Genomic DNA, 11,705 nt, shown 5'->3' with positions numbered 1-11,705 from the left:
CTCCCCGATCCATCTCTCATAAAGACACAAACCATTCTGTGCTGTGCTCTTTATATGCAATCCTTCTACCTTGAGAAAGAAACCCATTTCTGAAGCCCTTTTTATGCGTTACCAGACCACATTTGACCTTTGTCTGGATACATGACAAAAGAGTTATGCAGAGATCAAGGCTGACAGTGAACATAATGGCCAGCTGGGGAGATTATCAGACTCCACTGAATGCATCGGCCAAGTTATACAGTCCAATGCTTTCTTCTATAACCAAGAAAATATTTCATATTAGGTTGTAAATTACACAAAAGGTATCTCAGGAGGACACAAGTCTCCATAAATGTTGAGGTTTATTAAGTATGTTGCTCATTGTCACCTATTGTGACTGTTCATTGCATATGAGGAATGGGGATGTGACAGAATGGAGGAAGGACCAAGGGACCTCTATAGTGAAACCAGCAAGAGAATTCCTCTGCTATGTCCTTGGGATACTTTAGATTGGTGTGTGTGTGTGTGTGTGTGTGTGTGTGTGTGTGTGTGTGTGTGTGTGTGTGTGTGTGTGTGTGTGTGTGTGTGTGTCATGAAGAAGAAGGAGTCAAAATAAGGAAGCATTAGGACCATATGTTGACAGAGCGTTGTGCAGAGAGAAATTAAAAATCAATGTGTCCTCCGATCATCCGTGCTGCTCCTCTCTTTCATCACAAGCAGCGGTGACCATTGACCTCCACAGACTGTTCATCACGAGTCGCCGGGGGGGCAAAGTCAGAGAAACACTGCATCGACCTTGATTTTTTTTTTTTTTTTTTTTTCATTAAATGATTGATGAAACCACCCATTAGACATCAACATTAATCTCTATGAAACCAAACCATAAAAAATCAAGTCTCATCCTCTCGTTTGAACTGGTGAGATTTAAACACCTGTTCCTCGTAGTTTCAGGATGTCTGCATCAAGGAATATTAGAGTGAAGGGGATTAGAGCCCTCCTCTATACAGTTATATAATACAGAAGAGGATTTAGGTTGTCTGTTTCTCATAGTGGAACAATGGAAAGGTTCTCAAACGAAAAGCTCTGACATATCATGGCTTCATAAAGTCGCCATGACTGATGTTTGGAGAACAATCAGCTATTTATACACCCAGCACACCCAAAGCGACACGAGTATCCATCAGAACTCATGTTTCTGGCTGCCTGACCACTGGAAGTCCAATATGAACTTCTTTTAGCTTTAGCTAGCTGCTAACTTTCCCTGGTGCTTCATTCTGGGCAGGAAGGTTTTCAGCACTTTTTAGCTCAAAGCTGATTACAAACATACCGCCTTGAACACGCCTGATCTCGTCAGATCTACACAAAATAAACTGATGCTGAGGAAAACAGGATTTATAAGAGCAGTGAGACCCAATGTAGCATTGTGACCTTGGTCCAATGAAGCAATGCAAAAAAAGCTTCAGGCTAAAAATGCTATCAAAAGTTTAACACAGAAGCATCATGTTATCTTAAATATTGTGTCTGATCTTTTCGAGTATGTCTCTCTGCCATTGATTTTCCCATAGAAGCCAATGTTAGCTGACATTTGCTAAGGTTAGCATTCACAGGTTAACTGCTAACCGGTTTTAAATGTAGCAACAACGGCACAGTGAAACGTGTTCGTGGTTTGGGAGTTTCAGGTTACTCATGGAGGCCACCGCTGTACCTGTATGCCAGGTGTGTAGTCATGTCAGAGCGCACCTCGGATCCAGAGAAGTGGTGTTTTCTCATCAAACCCCTTCTCTCCTCACCAATATGGTGACAGAAAGAAAAGCAGCAACACTGAAAAAAGGCTAACAGCGTAAAAAGACCGGCATGAAGAGAGATTCAGAGGGATGTCGACTGAAAAGCACATCAAAATACAAAAACATCAGAATAAAAATAAATCATTTCTGATGTCTGTGCTTTTATTTTTCTGTGAAACATTTTTCAGTGCCAAAACAACTTTTTCCAGTGTTTCCCTTTTCAGTTCAGGCTTGGTTTTCAATGGCAAAATTTTTTTGTAGCCTTGAATGAATTATGAACTCATATATCCATCCATCCATTATCTATACCGCCTATCCCTTTCGGGGTTGCGGGGGGCTGGAGCCTATCCCAGCTACAATGGGCGAGAGGCGGTGTACCCCGCGTACACCCTGAGCCGGTCGCCAGCCGATTGCAGGGCCACATGTAAGGACAAACAAACATTCACACTCACACCTACGGACAATTTAGAGTCATCAATTAACCTAATGAGCATGTTTTTGGTCTGTGGGAGGAAGCCGGAGTACCCGGAGAGAACCCACGCATGCACGGGAAGAACATGCAAACTTCACACAGAAAGGCCCCGCCTGACCCGGGGATCGAACTGGCAACCTTCTTGCTGTGAGGCACGCGCACTACCTGCTGCGCCACCGTGCCCTGCCTGAACTCATATATATACTCTGGTAATCTGACCTCCGTCACTTTGATAGGCGACAGGGCTGTCCATTTCATCGCCTTTTTCACATCTCCATTCTCTCACCTTGAGCTACTTCTCCTGCTGCCGTTGTTGCTGTTTCTCTTTGAGCTTCACTTTTATTGTGGATTCTTCTGTGAAAAATGCCAAAAGTATGAGAGAGAGAGTTGCCGAATGCGTTCGCGTTGGTGTTGGTGTACATGCTATATATACCTCAATGGCTGTTTCTAGATTTAAGAAATACGAGGCTTTCAGAAATGGAGGATCAGGTGTTTAAAGGTCTCTGGTTGGAGCACATCTGAAGTGGATGATTCCATTATGTGAGTGCTGTCTCTCACAGTGTGAGGGATATAAGCTGTGGAAAATATGAAAAGCCTCTTAAAGTCTACAAATAAACCATCCGAAGAAGCGGTGACCCTGACCACTCTCCAGCCTTCCTGCACAGCTCCTTGAAATAAATAAATAAATAAATAAATAAATAAATAAATAAATAAATAAATAAAAAAAATGATGCTCACTCTTCAGGGAGGCCAAGATCCATGCTCAAAGAAACATGGGAACCAGATGCTCCAGTTCAGCCGTGAATAAAACCCGACGGAAAGACATGATTGTCTGCTGAAAACCCCATAAATCCAAAGAAACAGCTTTGTCTCTTCATGTTTTTGACCTGGACGAACTCATAACAAAATGCATCTGACACCCTCAGATGCACATGAAGCTCTGTAACTCAAGAAGTCACGTTATGTGTGTGCTGTGCTCACATTTAAGTCATACTTTTAAATTAATTAAGCATCAATTCTTAGTTGTCTTAGATACACATAGGAGACAAATTGCTCTCTCTCTTTGAAGGCTTAGTTGTCAAAAAGAAAATTACAGCCCACTATATGTAATCTGAACCTTTGGAAGAAAAAATAACCCTCCTCCTTTATTGACAGAAGGTAACAGATGGAGGCAGAATGAGCAAGTACAGAGAGCTTTTATGAGATATGAGTAATACATGAAAGAGATATGATTAATGGAGCTTCGGTGCTGCTGTTGACGTGATCTTTTGTCACCACCCAGTGGACAGTTAAGAGCGGACAACATGAAATAGCATGAAAATACTGGCCTATATGTCACAGTGGCTTTATGCAAAAAGCCACTGAAGTGTTCAGCTGAGTCTCTGTGCTGTAAGTGTCCATGTATCACCGATAGGCTGGCCTGCTTCCAGCATTTTGGTTCTACTGTAGCTCCTTCAACATGTTCCACACACCTGTCAAACATCCCTGCTGTCACATGCATGACGTTGCATACTAATATCAAGCGATATCCGTGTGTGGAGAAAAGCCACGAGATGTGGAAAAAGATTAGCGGGCATCCTTTTAGCAGCTTTACATGTTTTCCGATAGAGTTGATATACAGGACACTGGCAGGAGATCTGAAAAGCAAAAACTGGGCTCGTTTAAACATGCAGTGTGATGCACACCTAGCATTGCGTTTAATCTGCATTGTATTACGCCAATAATTATGATGCAAGTGGACACGATACACAAATAGATATATTTACACATGTATATTCATGTGTGTGTGCGCGCTGTTGATGATTCACTGAGACAACAATGACTTTGCTGTAACTCAGTAAAGGCACCTTCTAAACTAAACTGGCCATGATTCCTTCATTCCAGCAGCTGTCAGACTGTTTAACTCACTTACTGTGCTTGTATATTTTTTACTGTGTTATATATTCTGCTGTGCAATAGTACAAAGACACTGTATTTTATTATTCATATCTTACTCGTGTGCAGTTCAAGGCAATATTTTTTTGTACTCGTTTGTATATAATGTACATAGCCTCTATAGTTGATATTATTATGTATGTTTTTTATTGACTGTTTGTTTTTCTTTTTATTCTTGCTGTTGCAACAAGTAAATTTCCCCCAGCGTGGGATCAATAAAGTCTTATCTTATGATAGGTTGTATTACAGAATGTATCAGTTTGACATAACGGTAATGCTGCTGCGATAAGTCTATATCATGTATAATTCTGGTATGTAATAGAGAAAAACTTATCCTTACATGCAATATGTTGAATGTGCTGATGAATGCATCTGACAATATACAATCAGTTCAATTTCAGTATAATCCTCGACATTCTGAGTTTCAGCATTTCATTTGGTGACTCTTTGAACGCTTATATTATGAAGTAATGAATATTTGTAACTTTTTCATTTCTGGATTAAAACATTTCCCAGTAGCCTGAATAATGTTTTTCATATTTTACCCACAGCACACAGCTCAAAAGCTTCCACAGTGAACTAACGTCGCCACCTAGTGGGCATAATGTGAGGCTAAACCACAAACCACAGAAACCACACAAATCATCATCTGTAATGAGAGGCCCTGGGGATGGAAGAAATAATAATACAGAAGATATTATCAATTATCAGTTAAATATGAATTACATTTAAAGTCTGACTGGCACTAAAAACTAATCACATGACTGTAGCATGCTGCACACAGTGGCCACTTTATTAGGTACACCTGAACAAACTAATACAATCCAATATAACTACTCTGCCCTAAAGTCAACTTTTATGACACCTATAATATTAAGTTGTTAATTGAAATATATGTCTTGGCACTGAGGCTGGAGTCAGTGGTGGTATCCTACTGTAATGCGTTGCGTTGACAGGTGACACAAAAGAAGGACACCTCTTCATATAATGTAGTCGGGTAACACCACGTTAAACTACGGTCACAATAACAAAGTTTTAGAGAGAAGAGATTGTACAGGTGGGCTGCACGGTGGCGCAGCAGGTAGTGCGCGTGCCTCACAGCAAGAAGGTTGCCGGTTCGATCCCCGGGTCAGGCGGGGCCTTTCTGTGTGAAGTTTGCATGTTCTTCCCGTGCATGCGTGGGTTCTCTCTGGGTACTCCGGCTTCCTCCCACAGACCAAAAACATGCTCATTAGGTTAATTGGTGACTCTAAATTGTCCGTAGGTGTGAGTGCGAGTGTGAATGTTTGTTTGTCCTTGTATGTGGCCCTGCAATCGGCTGGCGACCGGTTCAGGGTGTACCCCGCCTCTCGCCCATTGTAGCTGGGATAGGCTCCAGTCCCCCGCAACCCCGAAAGGGATAGGCGGTATAGATAATGGATGGATGGAGATTGTACAGGTGTACCTAATAAAAAGGCCACTGAATGTGCTTCACTCTGCACCTGAATAACCACAAATTGCCACATATTCCCACATGAATGTTGTCGGTTCTATTCCTTCTTTTACATATTGACATTTTCTCCTTATTTTTCTTTTTTCTTTTCTTTTTTTCTTTTTTTTGGGACACAGCACATGCTTTTAAAAATCACTGCAAAGCATCGCAGCTAAATTCAGAGAAGTCAGCCTGCAACGGGTGGAAGTTACTTCATGGCCAACTAGTTTGATGCTGAATTCATGCAACAAAACAAGACAGACTTCACAAGTTATGTGAAGCTGAAATTTGCATTGCATATGTCTTAATGGACAGATGGACATGAGTTCATATGGGAACAGCAGAGGAAGAACAGGTCAAACCCCTGTGAAGAGGATCCCTCTGTCAAGAGTCTAATCCTGTTAGGCTTATTTGATCCTGTTGGTTAAACATAATTAAGAAGAGTACCAACAAATCATAAACCAAACTCAAACCTAGTTCAGATTAACAAGTGTGACCAGACTTATTTTAACTTTAAATAAAAGCGCTTTTCTTATTTTTATTATTTCTAATTTTAATTCAATTTTGAACTGAGTGTATTTGAATTTCAGAAAGGTAAAGTCATGATACTGTGCAAGTCTGTGGGCTCAAAACTGTATTTTAAAGGTTCATCTAGGAGCAGGCATTGCAGACTAGCTTTAATGCTGTGGTATGCTACATTACTTCATGCTCTGTACGTGATCCTATAAAAGGTATAAATGCTATGCATGTACAGAATGTTGAGTAAATATGCGTCATAATAGTGTGTAACATCAGAATTAACAGAGTTAACAAAAAATAATTGTTTTCTTTTTTTTCCTGGCAACTGAATAAAGACATGAATAGAACTTGCCATGATACCATTCATGAAATCCTCTTAGAGTTGCACCAGCAACTAAGAGTAAAACCTTCTCTTAACTTGGCCGAGATGGAGCTGCTAAAATTAGATCCACCTCAAAGGAGCTGCTGCTTTTTGCTGTGACAGGCTTTAAAATGCATGATATTAAGTGTAAAGAATCGTGTCACTTTCCACCCAATGGACAAAGGCAACAGTCTTCTGTGGAGGACTTTTCATATTTCTTCCAGTCACTCTCACTCTAATTTTTAAGTACTGTAATAGGACCTTGTACAAAGTAATTCATACTGTATCAAGTAGCTCCTTGTGATAAATGTAAAAGCCACCCACTGAAATGCTGAAAAGGGATTGCAGTTGGTTTGCATGTCTGGGATAAATCAGACAGGATATTCAAAGTGTTCTCAGCTCATTCGGACTGAAACCTTTTTGTGTGATGTCAGTATACATATGATGAGTAAGTATAGCATTAATATATGTGGGAACAGCAAAAGTGGTGCAAAATAAATAGTTTTTAACGCAACATGCAACCATGAAAGAGTCATCAGCATGGAGGAACGGTGCAAATTAAGCTGCCATCATAATTAGAGTTTTCAGGGTGATCGGAGAGCACAGATAGTTTGGCAGTTTTTGCAGTAGAGCTTTGTAGATAAATACTCTTTAGATGGACAGAGAGGTACACAATAGTACAACATACAATACAGTATTACCATAAAAAGTACAGACAGAACGGCAGATTGATGGTTTCAAGCAGAAGGAAAACATTTTGTTTTTTGTACAGAAATCCAATTTTGGTCTTCAGTTTGCTTCCACATGGCTCTTAAAAGTTACTGTTTTCCATCCTGGTACCTAAATATCTGTAAACAATTTCCATTTGAAAACACTGGCGTGTTTGGATATGATGGGTGGGACTCTCCTCTATGTTCCTGAAAAAATTGCATACGTTTGGATTTATCGACATTTATGATTTGAAATGTATGAAAAGCACACTGTAAGCTGGCGGTTTAAGAAAAGGAAGCTGCAGGAACAGGCCATTGAAAACTGTAGCACCCAAATTATGACCAAACAATTTGACTCTTTCTCCCAGATACACCTTTGGTCACTTGGAGTGGCATATTTGGGTATCTGTATATTTGCGTATCTGTATGTACATTCAAATGATCCATTGTCCATTTTGTGACATGGCTATGTTGGCATAAAGGAGCTATTCTTAGGTAGACTGGGGTCTTTTCACTTTGCTGTCTGTTTCTGCTTCACTTTAGGAGGTCTGAAGCATCCTAATCTCAGTGCTATAAGACCTACAGATCAGCCTGACTGACACATAATCAGACTAACAAAAGGTTTCAGGTAACAGCACCAAAGAACGTCAACTTGGAACTCAAGGATGTTGCTCCAGTATGATCCACTATTGACGTAATCTGCAGGGATATGTTGTCAGAGAACATAAAGCAATGAAATTCCTCATTCCTCCATCCAGAATTTATATTGTGTATATTAAATACATGAGCATGAGCAGCCAGAAATACAATATATCATCACGTGTGATGCTTTACATTTAATTTACAGGTAGTTCAAAATGCACGTTACCGATGTTATTCCGGTGGCCCTCCTGCTGTGTGTTAATCTTACCAACCTCTAATCACCTCACAGGGATTTTAATGTGGATCACATTGTTAGTACAGCACCCACTAACTTCACATCGTGGATGACTACATACATTTTTTTTGTTCTTCTTTTACAATCTTAAGGGCAAGAAATCAGCAGCTGAACAATGTGACAGAGGTTCCAGCAGTTTGCAGGCAACTACATTTATCATATTTGATTAGCTTGAAGGCTTGTTTATGATAATTAGTGTAAATACACAGAGTAAAAAACAGCTTACATAGAATTATGCATGATCATTTGTGGACGGGCTGCTTTAACACAACAGAATTATAGTGTTTGATACTGAGCAGCTACTCTGGAGACACTTTGACTGTATCTACTGTAAGTAAAAGATACTGTTTTCTTTTGATTCTCAAAAATGCTATTTTCTCCTCAGTATCACCACCTATAGTCATCCAACAAAGAAAAACAACGGGCCTGCGTGCCACAGGAACTGCATTCAACAAATTGTCTGATAGTGTAAAAGGTGACGGGGTGTAAATCAGGTTTCTTACTTACAGAATCATAATTAACAGTGAGTTCTTTCACCTCTGCTCCCCAACTAAAGCCTGAACAGACTTATTACAGACTTATTAGAAAACAGTAAAATGCAGTGAGCATGACTTATTGTTGTCTCTTAATAGGACTGGATGCTGAACAGTTTAATAAAATTATGCTGCACCCAACAAGTGACCATCAACTCCTTTCCGAAAGCTGTCAGACACTCACTGATTTGGAGACACTGAGGATCCTCTCAGTGCTGTCTCTCTGCAGGATTTGTCTCTCTCGCCTATCCGCAGAGCTCAAGCAATCTAATTAAAAGAGATTGATACACCAATTCCAAATTAGCATGACCTCGAGCGTCTTAGTCTCTTAGCTTTTTTCCGAACAGAAAAACAACACCACGGCTGATTAAGGTCAGCAATAGACTTGGACTTCAGCAATTTGGCAGATAAAATCATGGACAAGAAGCACAGTTTCTGTTTAACTGCTCTAAAACCAAAAATAACTCTCCTCTGGGACTCTTTTAAGGTCTAATTGTTTTAGCAAAGGTAAATCTGCAGGGCTTTAGCCTCTTTTGGTCAATGTTTTGGTTGTCTTTTTAGTTTTTAACAACAGACATTCAAATTTAGAAACTAGCTGGTTAAGAAACATCTAGCAGCTGAATAGCCAGATATTATTGTCGGGAGTTTGTGGAGACCATAACAGCTGAAAGGAAAGTGCATCTGTCAGAAGTGTAGAAACCGAACTCCAGATGAATGCTAATGTTACTCCCTGTCTGCTGGATAAGAAGTGATTTTTTGCTAAATCAGTCCCATTGAAACCTCCATAATGTGATAATATCGGTGTGTTTTCAGCCTGTCCCAATACCCCAAAGTTTCAGAATAACTATATACCTTCTCTCTTTTTCAGGGATTGCCTGATCATTCACACAGTTACACACGAACACCTGGAAGCCGCCTATGTCGCTGTGGATTACTGTTTTAATACTAGCACAGTCTGATCAGGCGACCAATGAGGGTTACGTGTCTTGATCAAGGGCACCTCATTTTAAAAAGCAGTGTCTTAAAAGCCATGCGATATTTTTGAAAGTGAGTAACGTTTATGTAGACATACATTACATCCAAGGCTGAATTTGATTCAGGCTCTGCTCAAACTGGGCTCACATAGTCTTGTGAATGTATTACCTTAAATAACTTCTTTAATATTCATTGGTGATCAACTGGTTCTTTTATCAGCAGTGACATTACACTGTCTCGCTACTGGAATAGATATAACTTTCATTTGCAAGTTGGAATAATGCCTGCCACTCCTACAAGTATGGCCTGCACCCACTTTTAGCTGCAAATCTTATTAACTCAGAGAGAGGAAACCCCACCAAGGTAATGCTTTAGTAATCCTGAGGCCACACTAATCACCTGTATCAAATGTAAACTGGAGCTTCAGGATTCCACACGGTTATAAAAAACACCAAGAGTAGACGTGCCCATTTCGAGTCTGGCCGCTCCATCGTGGAGTACTTACCCAAAGGCTCCAGGACTATGGACTGTTAAAAGACAAGCCAGCCATGGGGCAAGCCCAGCAAACAGAGAACAGTCAGGAGATTGATATCAAAGCACTTCAGGACATGTATAAAAAGTTTGTCATGGAGTGCCCAAGCGGACTACTTTTTCTTCACGAGTTCAAGCGTTTCTTTGGTGTGGACCCAACAGGGGAAGCCTCTGATTACGCGGAGAACATGTTTCGAGCTTTTGACACGAATGGGGTGAGAGAGTAAAAGCTGTTACTGCTTTGCATGCTGTACATTTATACCAGAATGTGAAAATGTGACCCACTTGTTCTCATTCAAACTACCTTTCAGGACAATACAATTGATTTCCTTGAGTTTGTGGCCGCGCTGAATCTTGTTTTCCGGGGAGACATGGAGCATAAACTGCGCTGGTCATTCAAGGCATATGACAAAGACAACAATGGCTACGTGGAAAGGGAAGAACTACGGTCAATGATTGATGTAAGTCAACGACCGCAACAAGTCTTCTGGAACATGAAAGAGAGGATTCCCTTACAGAAAGTTCCCCTTTAGTTCAGTTTCAAGTCCAAACTCTGCAGCTCAGGTTCAGGCCTGCAAGACAGGCTGTGGCCATTGTCTTGTCTTCTACACCCATGTTCACTATCACTCTCTAAAATGCCTTCACTTTGGGTCTTGACAGAGTGACAGAGAGCCAGCATGCACAACACCAGGACCCTGAAAACAAAGGCAGCCAAATTCAGCCTCCATTCATTTCATTGTCTACACCTGTGCTTTTCCGTTTAGAGACCTGTTTCCTCAAATGTATTTCTTATTTCTCTCTCTCTCTCTCTCTCTTTCTCTCTCTCTCTCTCTCTCTATCTCTCTCTCTCTCTATATATATATATATATATAATTTTTTATTTAAGTAGTGAGGTCTTCCTCCTTGTTCACAAAAAAGTGCTAAAGATGTCTAAATATATTCCAGATTTGTAGGCATCAATAGATGTAAAGCCACAGTGAACGTAATGCTGCAGTAAAGGCGATCAGTTATCCAGTTCTTGCTCACTGAGAGCAGCAGCTCTTGATTTGAGATTTGACATCATTTTTTGTTTTATTAACATTAAATTTCTGTTTCTTTTTCTCATCTAGAGCATGTATCGGCTAAAGAAAGGCATGAGGACAGACACGAGTGATTCACAGCTCACAGTTGATGAGGTTGTGGATCGAATATTACAGGCTGTTGATAGTGATGGAGATGGTGAGCTTTTAGTCACATGTAACTTTTATAATTCAGTGAAAGCTTCACTTGCATCAGCACACACTGTTAATCTTGCTTGGGTTTTTTCATTCCTCAGGTCAAATTACCATGGAAGAGTTCATTAGAGGTGCACAGCAGGACCCCTGGGTGCTCAACATGTTGAAGTTGGACATGAACCCTACTGGATGGGTGCTGGAGCACAGGAGAAGGAGTGCACACTTCTGAAATGTCAAAGCACATAAGCCTTTCCCATGTGGACAAATAGAGAAGCCTCATGGTT

At 40.5% G+C, this 11,705-nt stretch overlaps 1 protein-coding gene across 1 annotated transcript; it reads left to right on the top strand.

Annotated features, from left to right (window-relative positions):
- Nucleotides 1–10,159: 10,159 nt before the first annotated feature.
- On the top strand, nucleotides 10,160–11,705 carry LOC139332685 (guanylyl cyclase-activating protein 2-like). Its single transcript, XM_070964761.1, has 4 exons — nucleotides 10,160–10,422; nucleotides 10,519–10,668; nucleotides 11,317–11,425; nucleotides 11,523–11,705. Exons 1-4 carry the CDS (start codon nucleotides 10,225–10,227, stop codon nucleotides 11,648–11,650), a joined length of 585 nt encoding a protein of 194 aa, XP_070820862.1. The 5' UTR covers nucleotides 10,160–10,224; the 3' UTR covers nucleotides 11,651–11,705.

This window comes from Chaetodon trifascialis, chromosome 1, assembly GCF_039877785.1.
Source record: "Chaetodon trifascialis isolate fChaTrf1 chromosome 1, fChaTrf1.hap1, whole genome shotgun sequence".
NCBI classification, from domain to species: domain Eukaryota; kingdom Metazoa; phylum Chordata; class Actinopteri; order Chaetodontiformes; family Chaetodontidae; genus Chaetodon; species Chaetodon trifascialis.
The sequence above is the reverse complement of the archived record's forward strand: the minus strand, read 5'-3'. Positions and strand labels throughout refer to the sequence as shown.

Bases quoted from the DNA above. Each gene is read 5' to 3' on its own strand.
- LOC139332685 (XM_070964761.1), top strand. From the start codon at position 10,225: ATGGGGCAAGCCCAGCAAACAGAGAACAGTCAGGAGATTGATATCAAA. The intron at 10,423-10,518 runs GTGAGAGAGTAA...ACTACCTTTCAG, and splicing joins GAGCTTTTGACACGAATGGG to GACAATACAATTGATTTCCT. The intron at 11,426-11,522 runs GTGAGCTTTTAG...TTCATTCCTCAG, and splicing joins TGTTGATAGTGATGGAGATG to GTCAAATTACCATGGAAGAG.